At 43.3% G+C, this 21,541-nt stretch overlaps 1 protein-coding gene across 3 annotated transcripts in view; it reads left to right on the top strand.

The window, feature by feature from the left end:
* Positions 1 to 21,541, top strand: part of SLC23A2 (solute carrier family 23 member 2) — a 105,150-nt gene that overhangs the window by 63,432 nt on the left and 20,177 nt on the right. For all 3 annotated transcript variants that reach the window (XM_087818855.1, XM_087818856.1, XM_016212056.2), the window contains 5 exons: positions 11,976 to 12,064; positions 13,046 to 13,116; positions 14,019 to 14,200; positions 19,993 to 20,113; positions 20,628 to 20,784. In XM_087818855.1, coding sequence (XP_087674981.1) covers positions 11,976 to 12,064; positions 13,046 to 13,116; positions 14,019 to 14,200; positions 19,993 to 20,113; positions 20,628 to 20,784 — 620 coding nt within the window. The remainder of the gene's footprint in view (positions 1 to 11,975; positions 12,065 to 13,045; positions 13,117 to 14,018; positions 14,201 to 19,992; positions 20,114 to 20,627; positions 20,785 to 21,541) is intronic.

Raw genomic sequence — 21,541 nt, 5'->3', positions numbered from 1 at the left:
GGAGCCTTACCTTGCACATAGGGCACTGGTTCTCCAGGGAAGTGTTTTTCCTAAACAACTCACTGACTCATCAAGGAACTTGTAGCACAAACTCTCTGTACATTCAGGCAGTGCCTGTAGTTGAGAATTATTGGTTGATATGAAGAGGGAATGAAGATCTTTATTGCGGTATAATATGCACTGTGTACAACTGTGCCCTGGTCGCATGCCAAGGTCAGCGTAGCCAGCCACATTGCCAGTGCTGGTTAGGTCACATTGTTGGGTATTTTAGTGCTAAACTGTAATCCCATGGGCAGCCAGAGCCTACAGTTCCCAGTGTAAAGCGATAGCTTACAAAATGTGGCAAATGATGGTTTCTTCTCCTTCGCACCGGGGGAGTGGAACACGCAAGCCTGAGAAGTTAGAGAGACCTGGACAGGCGACTTCTCCAGCTCTGTTTCCTTGTGTGAAAACGAGAGGAGGCTCTTCCTTAGGTATCCTGTGGATGACATTTTGCCATTATTTTAATGGATCCATTGTGCATTCATGGATTATTATAAACTTCCTAAAATATGTTCGGGAAGTTATGGTGCATGAATAATATAAAAAGTCTTTTAGTTTTGCTAAATGCTAAACTAACATAGACACTTATCATAGGCTATGAATGATCGATCATTTTAACAGACTTATGTATTTACTTCCTGGTTACAACAGGATCAAATAAACAGATAAAGCAGTTGGGGTGGAGGGATTGTTAGGGTGGGACAGTGCAGGAGGGAAGTGCTGACGTAGCCAGGAGTGGGGTTTGTTCCCAGTATCCAGCCATAGGATTGCAGGTGGCCTGTACATTTGTTTGTTTTATGGGGTTATTTTGTGGGGGGAAGGGGCAGTTCAGCACTTAGGCTTAGAGCAGAAGAAAAAGTTTTTCATGTTCAGCTCTCATGATTTCTAAGATGGATTTTCAGACTATCCCGACTCAGGGTGGTCTATAGTATTGTGTGTGAGTTCTGTACACTTCTTTGCCTATTTGCTGACCACCTGCTGAGTACTGGATACTCTGTTGTCCTGGATGCAGCCAGTGCCTAGGACCTAAAGACCATGGTCTGTGCTTGTGAGGTTGGGGCCCTTTATTTTGAGGAAGCTAAGACTATTGCAGGTCTCGCTCAGAGGAAGAAAGTGTGAGCATCCCAACCTGTGGGCGGTGGCCAGGCCATCCCCTCCTCATTTCACACGGGCACCCTGGTGAAGAGGGGACACCCTGTTCCCAGACATCTGTTTCATTCCATAAAAATACTCAAAATTGACAGGGAAGTGGTGAAGGGACACAGATGTATGCCTCTGCAAACCTGAGCCTGAGCTCAGACTGCAGCTGGAAGATGTCACCATGCCACAATCACTCCTTAGGATGCGTGTTTCCCATGGGCTGGGCTGAGGTCACACAGTGTGTGTGGTACAGCGTGGGCCGCAGACCTTCCTTCCTTCACTGCATATCTCCCCTGGCATGGGTCCCAGCCCAGGTGTGTGACTTCTGTGACTTTAGTGCTTCCCAGAGCTTCTGCCTGTGGGGACTGGACTGTCTGTGCCATGCCTGCTTCTTTTACCTTCTGTTCCCACGTTTTCCTCCTTCCCCTCCCCTTTGACCTTGATCTCCTGCACTTTGCTTTCAACTAGGTCTTCATTGAGTTTCCTTGAGTGAGGTTTCAACATTCTGGTTTTGTTTAATTTGTGATGTCAATCCCAGCCACCCCTTGCACTTGTTCCAGGAATTAGTACAAAGCCTTTAAAATCCCAAGAGATCAGGGCAGGGCTGTGAGCCAGCTTGCAGCAGTCTTGCTGCATCACCCCCCCCCCCCCCCATCCTACGTGTCAGTGCAGAGCTGAGGGTGAAAGAGGGCTCTTTCATCACCCTGCCCCGTTGCCTGCCACACTGATCTTCCCTAGCCTTCCCTGAGGTGTGGCAGGCTCTGTGTTTGGGACTCACTTGCAGCCTTTTGCCTCAGGCACCTCTTGGAGGCATCACTCTGAGCTCTCCAGCAAAAGTAAAGACGGTAGGTGGGGTGGCCCCTCCCAGAGGAGCCTCTCCTTGTCCTTGTACCCAGTGCTGTTGTCTGCTCTGAGGAGGCAGCCTCCCTCTCTTCCATCTCCTTGAGTCTGGGGGCCGGTGTATGTTGTGTGCTCACCGAGTATAAGGATGACTCCAGGATACTTCAAGGTCTCAAGTCCAGGGCTTTGAACCCTTAACTGTTGATAGAACTTAGAAGAATCGAGGGGTACAGTGCTTAGATTGAGGTAGGGAGACTGTGTGGGGTGCATGTGCATTTTTTTTAACTACTTGAAAGTAAACTTGCAGACAGCATTCCAGTTCACCCTCAGTATCTCCTAGGGATGAGGGTCTCCTAGGTAAACCACTCACAGGGTCTCCTGTGTAACAGTCATTTTGCCATATCACCTAATATTTAGTCATATTTAATTCCCGAAGTTTTCCCTAAAATATCTTTTATGGCTAGTCCCTCTACCTCCTTGAACCAGGGTACAGTCAAGTTCATATGGTGCATTTGTTTGTTGTATCTCTCTGGTCTCAATAATAAACAGTCCCCACCTTTTCCCTCCGTATCACCCCCTTTTAAAGAGTTCAGGCCTGTTGTCTGTGAAGTGTTCTCTGGTCTGAATTTGTCTGATTGTGTCCTCGTGGTAGTATTTGATTTGTTCCACAATACCCCTTATTTGTTCCAAATGGGAGATGGGGCTAGAGGCATGGTTGATTAAGGGTGAAAATTTTGCAAAAATTCCTCCATAGGTGACTTCACATTGGGTTTTCCCCACCAAATTAAAAAAATTACTGTTATATCCATTTAACTAAAGTTTTTAGCTAGGACAGTGTGGGGCAAAAGCAAGTTTATAGTTGTGAGTACATGAAACAGTTTATTCTTATATTATTTATTAATTACTATATTTTCCATATGAACAACTTAAATCTACTTTTGCCTCACCCTGTATATTAAAGAAATGGAGGCCTGTCAACCTGGAGGTAATGACCTTGGAGGAGGGAGCTTTCCCTCACCCCCCTAACCTGCTGTGGCGGAGGTGGGGGCGGGAGTTAACATTAGAGGTGGCATCGCTCTTGTTCCACCATTTTCATGTGACCCTGGGCAAGCAGCCTGGTCTCAAAGCCTCCTTTTGGTTGATCCTGGGCACCTGTCCACATCGCCTGTGGGCACTCATTATTTTAGTGGGCCTTATGCAAGGGGAGGAAGCAGAGAGGCACGGGTGGGGCAGAGGGGTAGCTGTGGGCTGGGACCTGGACCCTTGGTAGCAGCATGTCTTTGATGAGCGTACAGGGCAGTTGGGTGAGCTCCATGGCCACACACCATCGGCTTTGCTCCTTCAACTCAAGCTTTCTCGGGTGGTCTTCCCGCTTTTCCTAACACACTCTTTCTCTGTTAATATTTCTAATGGTCCTGGGGACTGGGAGACTGACTGGGTCCCCTGAGTGTATGTGGGGTGAGTATATTTAGTTCCCCACAGCCTTTTTTTTCCCCCTTGACTGTCACATCCCACTGTCGCCCTGCACATTCCCACATGCTCTGAGTGGCTCCTTCCCCTCATGGCCCACTGCCCCCTCCCCCCTTAGCCTTCCTTTCAGCCAGGTGACTGTCATGGCAAAAGCTGTGCAGGGATAGAGCAGCACTACATAGGCCTAGAGGACAGAGCTTCTCAGCAAGCATCAGGGAGAAGCTCATGTCTTCTTAAAATACCGCGTTTTTTTGTTAACTATTTAGCATAACTCTAGCATTTAAGGACTGTGTTGTCATCTTCCTCCCATTCCCATCCCCAGAAAGACACTTACTTTATAGACATCATTTAAATCATATCTATTGAGGGGTAATTGACATACAGTAACATTTAACCTTTTTTTACATGTACAGTTATATGAGGTTTTACTCACGTGTACAGTCATAAACCACAACCAGCAGAACATTGCCACACCCCAAGGAATTCTCTCGTGCCTCTCTGTGACTGATTAGATCTTTAAGTAATAAAAGTATTTTAGCCTGCCAGTCCTTGACCTGAACTAGGTGATACTATCATGTTTGAAAAGGAGGTTATCAGAATCATACCCAGCTAGCCCTCCAGAGTTCCCATGCACCATCTGAACAGAGCCCGCTGCTGTGAGCTGTGGCTCCAGGGGGACAGGCGCTGGTCAGCAGCTTCCTTCCCACCGAGGCTCTTTAGGAGCCTTTCTAATTGACAGTGCTCACCAGAATAGTGTAGTACTTACCTGTAAAACCAGAATAACATGAACTTGAAGATAATGGTTTTACTTGCTTTTAGTTGTTTTCTTTGAATCAGCTCAAAATGAATTAGAGATCAGATGCAAGAATCATGAAAACTATGTAAGTACTAGAATGAAATCAGAGTGAATTCCCTTTTTAATCTAGAAGTGAAGTTTTAAACTTTTTGTTGTTGTTAATCCGCACCTGAGGATATTTTCCCATTGCTTTTAGATAGCGTGGAAGGGAGGGATGCGGGGAGAGAGAGAGAGAGAGAGAGACACATCGATGTGAGAGAGACATATTGATTGGCCCCAATTGGGGCGCGAACGAACCTGCAACCCGAGACCCTTTGGTGCTCAGGCTGACTCTCTAACCACTGAGACACACCGGCCAGGACATGGTTTTAAACTTTTAAACTAGGATTCAAACTCCAGGAACAATAAAAGGATGGTAAATTTTATGCCATTATATATAAAAACATTTCTTAAAATTTTGCATTGTAAAATACACCATAAAAAAAAAAAGATAAACTGGAGAAAGTATTTGTATCATATCACAGATAAGGTCTCTTTACTATAGAAAGAACTTTTAAAAATCAGTGTTTAAAAATACCAAAAGTCATATAGAAAGAAGAGCAAAAAGACATGGACAGTTCACAAAAACCATTACGCAGTGGCCCTTCTTCACCCTATGACAGGATCCTCACCAAATTGACTGATAAGAGAAACACAGGTGAAAGCTAACGTAAGACACCATTTCTCACCTTTGTCAGATAGGCAAAAAATAAAAACCATGACAAGCTGCTCTTTCGCCAAGGCTGTGGGGCAGTAGGCTTTCTTACACATTGCTGTCAGGAGCGAAAATAGTTCAGCCCCAATGGAGAGGAATTTTACAGTCTCTAGACTGCATATGCATTTACCATTTGATCTAATAACCCCACTTCTAGAAATTTACTCTGAAAATACATGCCCACATATGCAAAATATACAAAAAGTTATTTATTGCTGTGTAATTTGTAATGGCAAAATATTTAACAGCCTAAATATTCATCTGCAAGAGACTGGCTGCTATGGTATAGCACACAGTGGAGTCCTGTGCAGCCCTAAGAAAAATGAGAAAATATCTCCGAACTGTTTCAGGGTATGTTGAAAAAGCAAGTTGCAAAAATGTGTTTGTATTTATATATTTGGTAAGAAAGAAGAAATAGCAATGATAAGTGAGGAATAGACAAAAATGCTTAATTGTCGTAAGAATGGTTTGGAGGGGCTAGGGATGGGAGAGAGTGTTTCCTGGTATATCTCTTTATGTGGTTTGATTTTTAAACTGTATAAATGTTCAACATATTCAAAAAAAGAAATCTAGAAGGATGAAGAAAAGCAAACTCTGAAATTGAATTGAACAGAAACAAGTGAACTTAACTATATGTCATATTGCTAACCACACAGGAGAAAAGACTTAACTCACAGACTTTAGAACAGTACTTTACACACCCTGAATGGGATATTTTCTAAGGACAAAAAAGGGGAAATTTTATACTTAGTAGTCTTGTTACTAGTGATGTTGGTATAGTTCTGAAACTGTGCTATATGATGTTATAGGATGGAACAAATGAATAAGTACATTGATCGTGTTGGCAATCAGGATGCTCAGTGTAGAAGGAGAGATATATATGAAAAGAAGGTAATCTTTCAACTGTATTGAAGTGGAGGTATCATTTTTACTCCATGATTTAAAAAATATGTATCTCTGTTCACTAAATGATACCTAATAACAGTGAGCCATCTAGTGATCAGATCTTGGTTTCGAAATAGCATTTTCCACTAAAATTAACCTGGGCTCCTTGGAGAGGTGCTTGACGCCAGGGCTGAGAAAAGTACAAGCTGAACCTGGAACATCCTTGCCTGAAAGCAAGGAACTGCTCAAAAAGTGAGGAGTATGGGGGGTGTTATGTCAAAAAGAATGGGAACTTGCTTGAATAGGCTGCTTTGGGCAGGTTCAGAACAATTTAATTATGGAAAAGAATAGTCATGGAAGTGAGTTATAGAACTGAATATAAAAAAGGAATCCATTTATCTACAATGATAAAAAAAAAAAGGCGATAAAATTGGACAAAAAGAAAAGCTGTTTTTTCAAAAGGACACTAATAAATATGTATGAAATGATAAAATTGGAAACTCATAATTTTTAGGCCCACTATGTAAGAGTGTTAATAAACTAGTGGGGATATAATAATTTCACAGACTAAGAATGACTCTGCAGATTATTAATTGCAAAATGGAAAACGTACTTTTAAAATGGAGAGTTCTAGCAGTGACTACCCTAACCAAGCATTCCACTTGGTGGAAACAACCTGATGTGACAGGCCTCCTGACGTGAGGCTATGAGGCGTGCACAGCACTCCAGCAGCCTCCTTGCCAAAATTGCTTAGCCTGGCTCTAAACATGACACTTGACACCAAACACAGTATAGGGACTCTGATTAGATTGAGGGAGTGGGGCAGATATAAGTATTTCTATAAACAATCAGAAAAATTGATGGTCTGGATATTAGATTTCATTATTAAATTAGTTTCACATTTTTGGGGGGTGATGGGAGGGAGGCAGTGATGTAGGAGAACACACCTATTCTTAGGGGATGCCAGCTAAAGGATTTGGGTGAAGTGCACCATGTCTGCAAGCTACTTTCCAACAGTTCTGCTGACAGATTGGTATATACTTACAGTAAATGATAGGAAAATGTTGTCAATCAAGAGAAGAGTGTTCTTTGACAAGTTGTGTTTTGCTTTTCTTTAAAGGCACTTAGGACACACTCCTGATGGCAGATTAACAAATGAAACTACAGCTCCTCAGAGCCAAACCTCTTTATGTTTATTAGAGATTGTTTTACAATTGCAGTCTTCAGAGGACTGGGGTAGTTACCTGCTTTTCTCTTGAAAATTTATGCTCATTTTACTCTCTCTCTGCTTAGTGCTTTTAATCTAAAAGTTCTCTCCCAAATTTGCAGTTAAAATCAACATGCAGAAAGATTTAGCCTCTTGTTTTTAGTCTAATAAAATTCCTTTCAAACAATAATATTTGTAAATAACACCTTCAATTTATTATTTATTAAGCGATAGTTGGTGCTGGGGATATAGCGATGGCTGAAACAGTCCCAGTTCCTGTGATTCCAGCCCACAGGGAGCTGGGCAGTAGCACACAGGGAGCTTGTCAAAGCAGATTGCTTTAGTGTTGTGAAGGGAGCGGATAGAGGCCAAGGTGCATGTAGAGACCTGTCCTGGGCTGGGGGCTGGCAGGTCATCTGAGACGACATCATAGGATGAGTCTGCAAAACAAAGATCACAAATAGTGCCAGCCACAGCCTGTTGGAATGCCTTCTGAGAGCAGTGTTGGGGTGAAAGATTAGCTTTCCCAGTTCTCCCAAAGTGGACCTTTCAGAGCAGGGGCCTTCAGTAGTTTCCCCCTGGCCCACAAGAGGAAAGCAGGGCTTTTGCCACCTGGTCCCCTCTGACCATCACCACACCAATCCCTGCGCTCCCACCCATAGTAAGGCCTCTGCAGTTCTCCAGGATTCAGGGTCTGTGTGTGCCTTTTGTTTTGTACCTGCCCCTCTCTGCCTGGACTGCTCATAACCCCCTGCACGTGTGATGACCTCCTTCTTGTCCTTATGCCTCAGTGATTCTTCCACAGACTCCCACACACCATGCCTCACCACATCACTGCCCTTCACGTGTGGCCACAATTAGTATCTCCTCCACACTACAGAAACTCCTCTCCTTAAGGGCCCAAGGGTAGTGTTTTCTATCATTGTGCCTGCTTATAAGTATGCCTGTGTTAAGCAGACACCCAAGAAATGGTTCTCAAGTGACCAGAATAAATCCATTCATTTGACATAGGGATTGTCTCTCTTTCAGTGCCTCAGCCTCACCCAGAAGTCATTGTTCAAAATCCAGATGTGAGGACCCTCCTGTGACTCCTGTTAACTGGGACTAAGTGGAATTCAGAAATCTCCATTTTAAAAATTTAAAAATTGCAGTTGACAGTATTATATTAGTTTTGTGTATACAGCATAGTGACGACATTTATATAACTTATGATGTCCCAATAAGTCTAGTATCCACCTAGCACCACACATAGTTATTAAAATATTATTGAATCTGTTCCCTGTGCTGCACTTTACATCCCCGTCACTATTTTGTAACTACCAATGTGTACTTGTTAATCCCTTCACCTTTTTCCCCCATTCCCCCAACCCCCTTCCATCTGTCAGCCAACAGTTAGCTCTATGAGCTTGTTTCTGTTTTGTTTGTTTTGTATTTTAGATTCCACATATAAGTGAACTCATATGGTATTTGTCTTTGTCCGGCTTCTTTCACTTAGCATAATACCCTCTAGGTGCATCTGTGTTGTTGCAAATGGTAAGATCAGAAATATCCATTTTTAACCAGTGATCCCCAGGGAATCAGGAAGCAGCTTCATGGTGACTTGGGGGTGAGGGGTGACTTGTAGAAATCCTGGCCCGAGAGTCCCAAGGACATCACAAATCCCAAGAAGGAGATCCTGGAACCTGTGCCTTGAATGATGAGTAGAAATGGAACATTACAAATGAGTTATGACAAAGAGAAGGGATGAGCAAAAGCTCAGAGGCAAGAACCTGGGCCAGTTTGCCTGGAGTGCAGGTGTGTGAAGGGGCTGGTGAGAGGCGAGGCCAGGGGACATGCTGGGGTCACCTGGGTACTGAGGAGGAAATGGGGGACCTCCAGCAGGGTTTTGAACAAAGTAAGGATTGTCTGGCTGGCTAGGTTCCTTTGCTGTCCTGGGGCTAGAGCCCGCTATGGGGATGTATCACGACAGACAAAGGTGCCTGTCTGCTCAGAATTTTTCCTACTAACATCTAGTGACACTGTTAACTTTAAAACTTCCGTCTGCAAAAATCCACCACTTCACATATTTAAGATATACTTTCCTGTAGACAGAGTAGGCCAGTTTTTTCTGTAAAGAGACAAGCAGTAAATATTTTAGGCCCTTACGGTCTCTGTTGTGACTGCCTGACTCTCTCATTGAAGCTCTAAAGCAGCTGTCAACACCTCGGAAATAGATGAGGGTGGCTGTGTCCCAGTAAAACTTGACTCATAAAAACAGGTAATTTGCCAGATTTGGCTCTTGGGCCCGTTTGCCAGCCCTGGGTGTAAAGAAGGGCATGGTTTAATTTGTTTCCTTTCCAGTCATCAGTGCAAAATAAAAGAGCAGGCAGTCTTGGCTACCTGGGGAGTTTTGGATGCTTGTGTGAGTGAGGTGCAGAGAGGAGAGCCCCTAGGGTTGACCAGCATTACGCTGCAGATGAAACCAGCAAGTGCTTGAGCACGTTCAGTCTTTCTGTTGGAAAATTGGCTTTATTGCTTGTGATTTAGGGAAGCTCTTGTTTAATGGAGTCACATGCCCCTATTGCAACTTTCCCTAAGAATAATTCAGTCAAGCCACTGAGTTATGCTGCCAGTTATGGAGGCCACTGCTGGGGTACCGAATGCTGCTTCCTGTAAAGCGGCCACTTGTCTTTGAGACAGTCCTGTTGGTGCCAGGCAGTGTGTGTGGCAGAACAGGAAGCACGTCTTTTCTGTGCATAAGCCGGCGTGTGCAGCCTTTTCCACATCACCACAGGAGGCTTTGTCTGGGGCGGCACAGGTGGAAATTTTCTATTACCCACTTTCAAAGGGATCCAGCATCCTGGTTGTTTGAAAGTGGGTGAGTTCTCAGGGCCTCTGGTTGGGGTGAAACCATAAGATGCTTCCCCTGAAAGGTACCCAATCAGTGGTCAAGTGCAGACTGAGGTATAGTTCATGTCCCTAGGAGTGGAACCCACACCCAGTCTTAACTGTCCCACATTACTATTGTCACCCAAGCAGTGTCGATTGCAGTGTTCCTAAGGATGAGCTTTCTAAGTGCAACCCACATTACATTGTCCTAGGATTCATTGCTTGAAATCTGAAACCACAGCAAAACACATGCTGTTAGGACCATTTGAGATTGCATCCATTTCCAACTAGATGCTGACCTCCCTTATCCTTTCTTTACATTTCTGAAAAATTGTGCTTAAGGAATTTGTCTAAATCAAACAGTGTTTTCCCCTTTGATATACTATGTTCCCACATCAGGTGACCTTCACTTTCACTTTTTTTTTAAGATGTTTTATTGATTTTTATTTAGAGAGAAGGGGGAGAGAGAGAGAGGGAGAGAGGGAGAGAGAAAAACATTGACTTGAGAGAGAAACATTCACCAGCTGCCTCCTGCATGACACTCACTGGGGATCGAGCCCACAACCCAGGCATGTGCCCTGACTGGGAATCGAACCCACAGCCTTTCAGTGCATGGTACGATGCCCAACCTAGCCACACCCACCAGGGCCACTTCCACTTTTGATGGTACTATACTCTGGGCCTCTCCGGACAGGTAATTACAAACAGATGGTTGGTGGAGGGCATGCCCGTGTGACTGGCTGCCAGCAGCGCATCTGGTCTATACTGTGCGGTGCAGCCTGCCACTGTGTCTTAAAGCCATCAGCCTGCCTGATCCCAATTGACTTCATTGCATGATTGAAACTGCCAGGAAAACTAGAGAATCTTGACCCTTATCTGGCTCAGAATGGTGTGTGCCGACTCTGCCCTTGTAAGGCAACTGCTTGTCCTCCAGCCAGAGCCACTCTGTTTCTCAGTCCAGTTCCTGTTTCAGTCATGGCAGGACATGCTGTCGGCTCAGGGAGGGCATGCTGGGTTCCCGTCCCGCTGGCCAGGACACTCATACAAGGCTGCTTCGAGGTATTTAAAAAGGATCTGGGCATGTTGGAGTTCCCTGCTCTGCGAACAGGAGCCAGTTGTGTATTTTATCCTGAAAGTATGTTAAAAGTAGTGATCAAGGCTTCATGTTAGCCCGTAAAGCCACCTTAGTCGAACTGTAGCTGAAATACTATAGATTTCCAGTAAAACATGGCAACATCTTTTGAATTTGAGTAGCTCAAGTGTTCATAAGGTTAATGTGAAGAATCTAAAATATAACTGAATGATGACATCTGAGTATCTCTGCATTTAGGATATGGGCAGGAGATTTTACAGAGAGTCTGCAAATTTTCTGGGTCCTTTAAAAATAAGGTTTAGAATATTTGAGTCTTTATGATTGAGCAGAATATTATACCTACTGTTGATTTGTAACAGCTTTGCTTTTCCTCAGTAGATCTAAATCACCAACATGATTTTAATGTTTATCCTTTATGATTTAGGGCAGATTTGACTTATAAAGTGGAACAGCAGAGGAAGATAATTTTTTTTTCTATGATGCCCGATAAGAACTTGAAGGGGAGGAAGAGAGTGGTGAAACAGAAGACATGTACTCATGTTTAATGAGGACCTCACAAGCTCAGCAGGAAAGGGAGACACCCAAATGTGCAACGTCCCCACCCCCAAGGGGATAGGTGGCAATGGCAGGCCCATGTTGGGGTACAGGGCTCCCCGGGGCCCATCTTGAGGCTGTCTGAGGGAAGGGCAGCGAAGGAGAAGCCAGTGGCCCTGGCTGCATGGCAGAGGCGATCTTTGCAGACCGGGGTTCTTTCTTCCAGGTGTGCCTGCATTTACTCATGTGCTGTTTGTGTATGGAAAAGACTGTTAAGCTGTCAAATAGTGAACTACCTCGGTAGTTCCTGATGCCGTGATCATGGTTTTGGTCTCGTTTCTTTTAGGTTACCCCTGTTTCAGGCCAGTGCTTTTGCATTTCTGGCCCCTGCTCGAGCCATCCTGTCTTTAGATAAATGGAAATGTAACACCACAGGTAATTGCAGTTATTTCCACATATGTCATTGGGGTCCTTTAATGCAGGTGATAAAGGGAGGCCTGGACATGCTGCCCTTGGCAGCATTAAATCCTTTCTGGAATCAGGCACAGAACACACAAACCAACAAACAGCTTAGAATGCTCCAATCTATGGATCGTGTTTCTGTCTCTCTCTCTATCCACTCATTCATCCCTAACCCCAGAGCAAGTGAGGACCAGAAGGGACCTCACTTCTCTATGCTAATGAAATCGATAAGTTTGGGAATGAAGAGAAATGTATTTGTGCTATTTTTCTGCCTCTTTCTTTCAGTGGATTTTATGAACCACCAGTAATCACTGTCTTTGCTGCATCAGCATCCCTTCTCTGAAACATCTCTGCTTTTAAGGATCTGGCTGCTTTGGTTTTCTGCAAATGACTTTCATCCCCCCTGCTCCCCTTAGTGATTGCAAAGATCCTTAAGTAACCCGATAAAGTCAGGAAAAGATAAGATAGGGGATTTGAGAAAACCAGACCTGTGGTACTCTCAAAATACTGTTCCATTTTTAGGTTCTAGGAGCAAAGTTTTCCAGCTTTCATTTCCTTCCTTGCTCCTAGGAGTTACTTTGTGACCACTGATTTTATTTGGGAACTGGAGAAAGCCCTCTGTTTTATCTAGGTTTTTAAAACCTTAGGCAACCTTGCTATTGGGCATTTCAGTTAGCTGCTGCAAGGGCTGGTCTTCGTGTGAGGCTGGCACTAGCCATGTGCAGTCAGCTTCTGACAGGCTGGGAGCTCTCAATCAGTGATTAAATTTGGTTAAGTTAGTGCTGGGGAATCCACCTTTCAGTATGGTAAGCCGTACTATTGAATTTTAGGGATGGGTATTTATACACATGTACTTAAAAACAGGGAAGAAATTCTTAAAAAGAGTGAAATGAATGTCCTGTGAAACATCAGTGTCACTCCAAGAAAAATTTTGTCTTTGTTTTTGTTTTTAAGATGTTTCAATTGCCAACGGAACAACAGAACTGCTACACACAGAGCACATCTGGTATCCCCGCATCCGCGAGGTAAGAGGGGCGTTGTTTGCTTATGGCTGCTTTGTGTTTCTCCTCAGCTTCAGTGTTGGTTGAGCCCAAGAAATTACAGTTGCTTGCACTACGCCCCCCTTTTCAGCTACTGACATGGTTATTTCTGTCCTTAAATATGCCATTAAATTTAGATGACATCACCATAAAATAAAGCATGCAGAAATGCTTTGTGCAACCAGATGATATTGTTTATCACCCTTCATTTCCCTCCTCCTCTCCTCTGGTGCACCCACAAACCTGCCCACTTGCACCCCCAGCAGAACCAGCTGAGGGATGTGGCTCCTTTGGAAGGTGCTACAGAAGCTTGTCAGCAGGCAGCAGAGCTATTCATTCCAGCCTCAGTGTTTGCCTGTATTTGTGGAAAGAATTAAAGATAATTGTCTATACAGTGCACTTGAACAGAACAGGTCGTGGGAATCCTTAGACATGAAGAATGGCTGACAGTTTATCCAGATCTTTTAAAACCCATAAGATCATTCACCATTAGTTCAGAATCAGCCCAACCATTCTGTACAATAGAAACATTCCTTTAGAACTTTTGTCAATAACACTGACTTTTAAGTGTCCTGCAGGGACTCACCTCTTTAAAGTCAAGAAGCTTTATACTGCACTATTCCTTGGGAATTATAAATTACATCTGTTTCATTTGTCAGTGGAAAAGGCAGTTCCTCTTTTCATCAGGTGCCTGTTCCTATAATACTATTCTTACATCAGGTCATACTTGCATTTGCTAGGCCCTAGTCATACCCAGGAATTTTCCAGCCATGTTATGCCAGTTATATAATAATGATGTCGCGCAGAATTATTGCTTGTGGTTGTGGCATTGGAGTATGTGGTGTATAAGCAGCTTACTCTTTTATCTGTGCCCTCTCTTATTTCAGATCCAGGGGGCCATCATCATGTCCTCACTGATAGAAGTGGTCATTGGCTTCCTAGGCCTGCCCGGTGCTCTGCTGAAATACATCGGGCCCCTGACCATTACTCCCACGGTGGCCCTCATTGGCCTCTCCGGTTTCCAGGCGGCAGGAGAGAGAGCGGGGAAGCACTGGGGCATCGCCATGCTGTAAGTGTTCTGAGATCACTCAGTGGCCCCCGGTAAAAATCTCCGCTCTTCCTACCACCAAGGGCCAGCCTCTTGGAACATTCTGACTTTAGGACATAAGTTCTGTTTTGTTTTAAGTCAGAATATTCTGACAGTTTAAACTTCATTCACTTTGTGCCAGGGAATTACTGATGGGTGTTTAGAGCTGGGTTGGGAAGTGCCTTGTGTCAAGGTACACCAAAGACAGAGTTGGCAGTGATGTGTAGAGGAGGGGTTGTAAGACTTCAAACTTCGGATGGTGCCATTAGCTTTTGACTTTTGAAGTCATGCCAAGTCTCCTGTGAATGAATTGAAATACCCAGAAGCTGAATCCTTTAGATGAGACTCAAAAATATGTCCAGAGTAGCAGGAGACAGATGGAGCAGGAAGGTCTGTTGGCATTGAAGGAGACATGGCTCCCAGGCCAAGCAGAGGTCTGCACACCAGTAGGGAGGCCAGAGTCCTGCTAGTCAATTGCCGGTGCTTTTGCACAGAGCTTCAAGCCCATTAAAGATGTCACTTACCCCTTTAAATAATGTCAGTAAAGACATCCAAGACTTTGATAATAGTGTAAGATTGATTATTAATTAGAACCACCAAATTGTACCTCAAATAGAACTCACTTTCTCTTGTGTGTCTGTAGAGCATATATAAGAGTTGATCATATAATAGGGAAATGATTCCTAGACTGGAATTTTACCAACCAGTAAAATTTCTAACAAAATTAATAACACAAGAGGATTTCCAATTGTTTTTGTGTTGCTTTGTGAAATATTCTGTAATTATTTTATAACAGGCAGCACTTATTGAGCCTATGCATCAGTGCCATACATAACACTTGCACATATTATAAATCAAGGTAGGTATCAGTGTTGTCCCCACTAATGAAGCCGAGGCACAAAGATGCAAAGTTAGCTGCCCAGGACCACACAGCTCATAAGTGGCTGGGATGGTTTTCAAAACCCAAATAGCCTGAGGAGAACTTAATCCTGCCTCTTTGTGTTGAACATGATGTACCAATGAAGTGGATCCTGGCATAATCATAACCCATATATCATTACAAAATTAAGTTATGTGAAAATATCCAGGATTGTTCTTAATTTTCTAATTTGGCTGAAGGTTGGGCAATGCACACACCAGGTGTGGTGTGTAGAAGGCATGTAAGAATGTTCATCCAGTGAAGTACAGTAAGTTCCCAAAAGAAGAAATTGTATTTACCATCATACAGTTAATTTAGAAATCAGTAACAGAAGGGTGAACAAAACCCCCAACTGGCTCAGAATCCAAAAAACAGAAAACGAGAGTTTTCAATAACTTCTAGTCAGTTATTTATAACTTATTTATTGAAACTCCAGAATTGCTTATAATTTAGAAAATGCCAATGGGAACAGCACTGATCACACTTGGCAGAGTAGTCAGAGTTGTTCTTGAGAAAATGCATAACCTTAAAGGCCAAGTACATGAAGAGCTATCTCTGGAAACTAGAAAAACAGGATAAAAAAACGAGCCAGTGGAGGCAGGGGGAAAGAATTAATAGGATACAAGGAATATGAGGGAAATAGAAGTGATAAATCTAAAAGGTGCTCTCTGGAGAGTATAGAGACCGACCCCCTGGCAAGACTAATCGAATGAGAAGGCCATGTGCACACAGATAAAGGGGTAAGACCGCAGATCCGGGGGATGAGTTCAATCTATGCTTCCTGCCCCTATTAAAGTGAAATGGGTGGTTTTCCAGAGAAGCATCCATAACCAAAATTGACTCCTCCTAACCGTTGGGGCTCCTCAGACTTGGTCCTGGGCCGCCTCCTCTCCAGGTGCTTTCCCCCTAGATCATCTGGTCCATGGCGTCAGCAAACACCTGTAACGCTGGTAGAGCAGAACGGGGGGCATAGAAATAGAACCAAGAAAAAATTCACATATAGTATATGATACAGTCATATTTTAAACCAGTGGGAAATGGAAGAATTGTATAGAAAAGTTAGATAATTATTTGGAAGAAAATTAGATTCTTAGTTTATATCAAATCATATTCCAGCTAAATTAAGACTTAAGTAGAGAAAATAAAACTATAAAAGTACTAGGAGAAAACCTACATAAACATTTAATCAGGAAAGATAGGGAAGATCTTTAAGCAGATATTGAAAAGAGAACGATTGATGGGTTTTACTTCTGATGCATTTAAAACTCATATCAAACCACCATTGAAATTGAATTATAAATGAATCTGGGAAAAGATTTACAACAAATTATACAAGAAAGGCTAATGTCTCCAATTCATAGTATTTCACTAATTAGAGCCCCAGTGGAGCAATGGATGAAAGATGTATGAGCAGCCATTTAACAATAAGAGGAAATACAAATAGCTCATTAGTGTTTTAAAAGGGTTGCCCTCCCTACGCTCTTATCAAAGTGCCTATTCACAGGGATTCCGTAGGCAGTGGGGGTAGTTGTGGTGGATCAGGTTGTACAATGTGGATCCCTTAGTCACTGCAATAGAAGTAGCATTTAGACACACATTTCATAGGGGAGGATAAATATCGTGACATTTCTAACTCCATGCGTAGGTCCTTGATGGCAACTGTTTTGTTCTTGAGAAAACTTTTTGTTTACTTTTGTTAGGGATAATTTCAAACCTATTAAAAAGTAGAGAATAGTGTAACAAGCCCTCCTGTACCATCACCAAATACTCAAGAGAAGTCTCATCTGTGTCCCCCCAAACATTTAAATTCTAGCCATTTGAAATTTAACAGTAATTAAACAAGGAAACCTAAGGCAAGGTAATTCCCATCCTCAAAAAAATTTGTTCATGATTAACTAGTAAAAAGTTAATATTTATCCTTTCATATTTTTGTTGTTTATGCATAAACACAAGCATATGTACTTACACAGTTTGCCATTATATCATTTTATAATTTGATTTTCACCCCAGCATTTTTTGTTGGACCCACCTTTCTAAGACTGTTTAGATCTATTTCATTCTTTGTAGAACTGCACAGTGTTAAATAGTATGAAAGAGCCTGTAATTTATTAACCCATTCCCCAGTTGATACTCATGAATGTTGTGTAACGTATTTGCTGTTGCAAACAATGCTGAACTAAATAATTCATATATAAAGAATGAATGTTAAAATGAATGCTGATAAGTTTTTTTAAATTGATGAAATTGGTAGAGATTTTAAAGTATGATAAGACCCTGTGTTGCAAAGAGTAGCAAATGCATGTTCTTGGTCCCTGGGTGGCACTCTATATCCACCCATCCTTTCTGTACATGTTCAGCAGTTTGTATCAGAAGCTTTTAAATAAGTTATTTACTATTGGGAAGATCCATTCTAGCCCTAGGAACTTGTCATTAGGAGGTACTCAGGCAGGTGCCAGGGACAGGCAATCTGTCACAGTTTCTATTGCTCCCATTGTCACATTGTATGGCAACTGTTATACGAGATGTGCTGCATCTGTGAGATGGGATGCTGAGCAGCCACTAAGGTGCTGGTGCAGATCTCTGTCGAGGCCATGGCATTAATAGGGCTACAAACTGGTTGGGAAGTGGCATGTAAAGGGTGATTCCACTTTGGGTCAGATGATGACCTGTTTGTGCTTCGAGGGTGAGGATGACTACAGGCAGCCCTATCTCCCTCTCTAACCCCAGGATTACCCATAAATACCCTGGAAATGGAAGCCATTCACAGTTAATAGAACAGAATGCTACGTGGTTGTCATCAGTGGTGGCATGATCTTAAAGATTTTGTCTTCCTTTTTGCTTATCTGCCTTGTATAATTTCCCTGCATTTTAGTGTGCATTTCTTGAATGATATTTATAAGGTAAAAGAAAAGTGAGCAAGCAAACTGAGTGTAAAAGTGAAGTGCAAAGAGCTGGCTGTTGTGGACAGAACCCTGGCCTGAGGACCTGGGGCTCAGATCCTTGTCTCTTTTCTGCTCAGCCAAGGTGTGTGAACATGGGCACATCCCGCACCTCCTGCCTCTGCTGAGGGACCGCCTGCCCCACCTGCCCCATGGGTGTATTTGAGGATGAACATAAGTTAGAAGCAGCTGGGTTTTAGGGTGGGAAGAAAATGGAGCGAGCACACACCTGCCAGTCCACTCACTTTGCGCTGCCAGGTTTTGGCTGAGATCTGGGTGTCCTTCCCTGAATTCTGTATGTTCCTCACCCTTTTTAAAATGTGCTTTGAAAAGTGAACATCACAGTGCAGGTGTAATTGTCGGGTGGGTTGTCACCTGCAATAGTGATAATAATAGCAGATGTGGGACCTTTTTGGATCTCAGAGTGTTCACTGTGAAATAAATCAGTAGCATTTTTTAAAACTTGAAAATTTCATATTGATCTGAGTTTAAAATAAACCAGTTTTAGTGTCATTGCTATACTGTTTTTGTTGTTGTTAAACTTCACCACCCCAGAGAAACTGGAATAACTTGAGCACTATGCATGTTTTTAGCCTTAAACTTGTACTGGCCTGGTGACCTGTGTTAGGGCAGAGACCCCCATCACTGAGCCAGGGAGGCACCAGTGTAGGCAGGGAGACAGTGGAGCAGCACAGGCCTGTGCTCCAGCCGGCTGCAGTCCACACTTCATTAGGACTGTTACAGTGAAACTGCACTTGACTAGCTGTCAATGGAGCTGATAATTCCAACGATTGGAACTGTGCCCGGGAACATTTAAGCAGCTTTGTTCCCACTGTTCTGCCAACTCTACCTCAGATTATAAGTGAAAGAGCGAGTCCCGATGGGTGATGAAACACATCATCGTGAGCCTTTATTGTTTCAGTGATGGGAATCCATCCCACACCTGCCACGCTCGGGCACTGGACTGATGAGGATGTGTCGGGCCCTGTTGCAAAAGTCACCTGACACCGTTGCCTCCTGTAGGCCTCAGTACAGCTGGGTCAGGAGCTTGGGGCTCAGGGCAAAGGGACTTCTGAGCCAGCCCAGGCAGCCCATATGATTCATGTTGCGAAGTGGTTCAGAGTCCAGGCTGTAGAGCTAGACTCCTGGCCCCCACCCACCCTGAAAACTCTAGCGACATGATCTCAGGCTTTTGGCTTTGTCTCTCTAAAGTGGAGCATCACAGAAGTCACTGCAGAAGGCTGAGATGACACGTGGGAAGACCTTCTCATAATGTCTGATACAGACCTCTCAGGAATATTATTACTACTGTTGCAATCTACTGTATATAGCTTTCTTAAATATTGAAGCTTTTTGCTTTTTAAAAGTAAATTATGCTCTTTATAAGTAAGTCAGAAAATACAGAAAAGTAGAAAAAAGTTGCATATCATATTGCCACCTGAAGCCAATTCCTATGAGCATTTTGGACCCCATCTTCACTGTTTGCATGTATGTGCGCGCGTGTGTGTACATGCACGCTCATGCGGTAGTTGCTTATTTGTTAGTTAATTTGTGGTTGTATTTACACTTTGCTCTATGTCGTATCTGTCAACCTGTCTTTTTCTCTTACACGGCATAAGCATTTCCATTAGTGTGTACATTCTTTGGGCTTTCTTATTCTGTTAAGGGAAATTTAGCCAAAGCATTTACATGATAACTTTCATTCTGCATCAAGAAATGCTAACAAAAAGAGTTCTTACATCTGTTCAAAACTGGCATTTACAAAAGATATGATTTCCCAAGTAACAGGTAAGAGGACTAGCCGTTTTCTAGAGAAATGAGTTGAACATGCGATCACATTGCCGTTGAAGCTTTGAATAATATTTTAAAACACAGACATACAGCTTTTAAACTAGTTTATTTTTTTCTCTCCTCAGGACAATTTTCCTAGTATTACTGTTCTCTCAATATGCCAGAAATGTTAAATTTCCTCTCCCAATTTACAAATCCAAGAAAGGATGGACTGCGTACAAGTTACAGCTTTTCAAAATGTTCCCTGTAAGTAATTACCTTTCTTCCCCCTCTTGACAGTGTCACCCTTGGTTCATTATGTAAAATGTGTATGTGAAAGGAGGGTTTTAAGCAGGTCTGCTTGGGGGCACTGTGTCTGTGTGGTGACATTGGGGTACTGATGACCATCCAAATTGTCATGGATTTCAGGTTTGAAAGTGGTAGAAGCTTCCGATTCTGAAATCCCTTAGGAGGACATTGGCTCTTCCTGGGGCTGAGGGAGGTCTGGTTCCGCATTGCCTCTGCAGGGACATTGTCCGTCACCCTTATTTTATTAGCCAGACTCTGGGTTAAAGTAACTTGTCCTGCTTAAAACTGTTCTCTCTAAATGTGATTCCATTCAAGGAATAGGCTTTCAGCAGGTCTGTTATGGGTTTTTGAGGGGAATACTGACAATGGTGGGTTCTGGGGTGTGACACTTAGACTGTAGGAAGGCATGTGTTTTGCCAGCAGCCACCACCTCCATGGCCTGACAGAGCCTTTTTTTTTTTGACCCTCTCAGATCATCCTGGCCATCCTTGTGTCCTGGCTGCTCTGCTTCATCTTCACAGTGACAGATGTCTTCCCTCCTGACAGTACTAAGTATGGCTTCTATGCTCGAACGGATGCCAGGCAGGGGGTTCTTCTCGTAGCCCCGTGGTTTAAGGTCCCATACCCATGTAAGTATTCTGGTGGTCAGGGGCGTCAGGAGCTCATGAAGGCAACTTAGAGGCATTGGAAGTTGGCAGAAGGCTCTGCAGTGGGGAAAGCCTTCTTGTCCTGAAAGTCTTACCATTCTGGTCACTAGAGGATTCAATCCCAAAAGAAAGGAGGCCCTTTCCCTTGAGGGCCATATTAATACACAGAGACTAACCAGCTCCCTTCTCAGGTTAAACAGTTGGTTCTTTTGGTTCCACGAGGGTGAAATCCTAGACCAGAGGTCTCTTGCCAGGTCTGAGGTCTGGTGGCTAGGATTTAAGAGCAGCTCTTAGAAACACAAGTATAGAGCTACGCACATAGGACCCAAGCATCTGAAGGGAGCAGACTTGAGTGGGAGGGCCTGAAGATCAGCAAGCAAACTGCTCAAGCATGATGGAATTTGTATAATCTTTTAATGGGGAGCCGTAATAGTTTTAAATTTGGGCACAGCTGTTCAGAGGTAAACTGATAATCACAAATGGGTGGAAGATGGATCTCAAGTTAAGATTTAAGTTGGGTAACTCTTGGCAAGGTGTGGGGGAGGGCAGTCCCCAGATGAGGTATCATTTGGATTCAGGTGTACCAGAAAGACCCCTCCCAGTAGTTATTAATGCTGGTTTGTTCTGTCGTGAAGACTGCGTTCTTACATTTGGGGTTTAATTAGAGAAGCCTGAGCTTAGTCAGGTTGTGCTAATTTATTCCCCTGTTCATAGCAGTCACATTTTCATATTTTATAAT

This window comes from Miniopterus natalensis, chromosome 7 (genome assembly GCF_054644295.1).
Source record: "Miniopterus natalensis isolate mMinNat1 chromosome 7, mMinNat1.hap1, whole genome shotgun sequence".
Classification (NCBI taxonomy): domain Eukaryota; kingdom Metazoa; phylum Chordata; class Mammalia; order Chiroptera; family Miniopteridae; genus Miniopterus; species Miniopterus natalensis.
The sequence above is the reverse complement of the archived record's forward strand: the minus strand, read 5'-3'. Positions and strand labels throughout refer to the sequence as shown.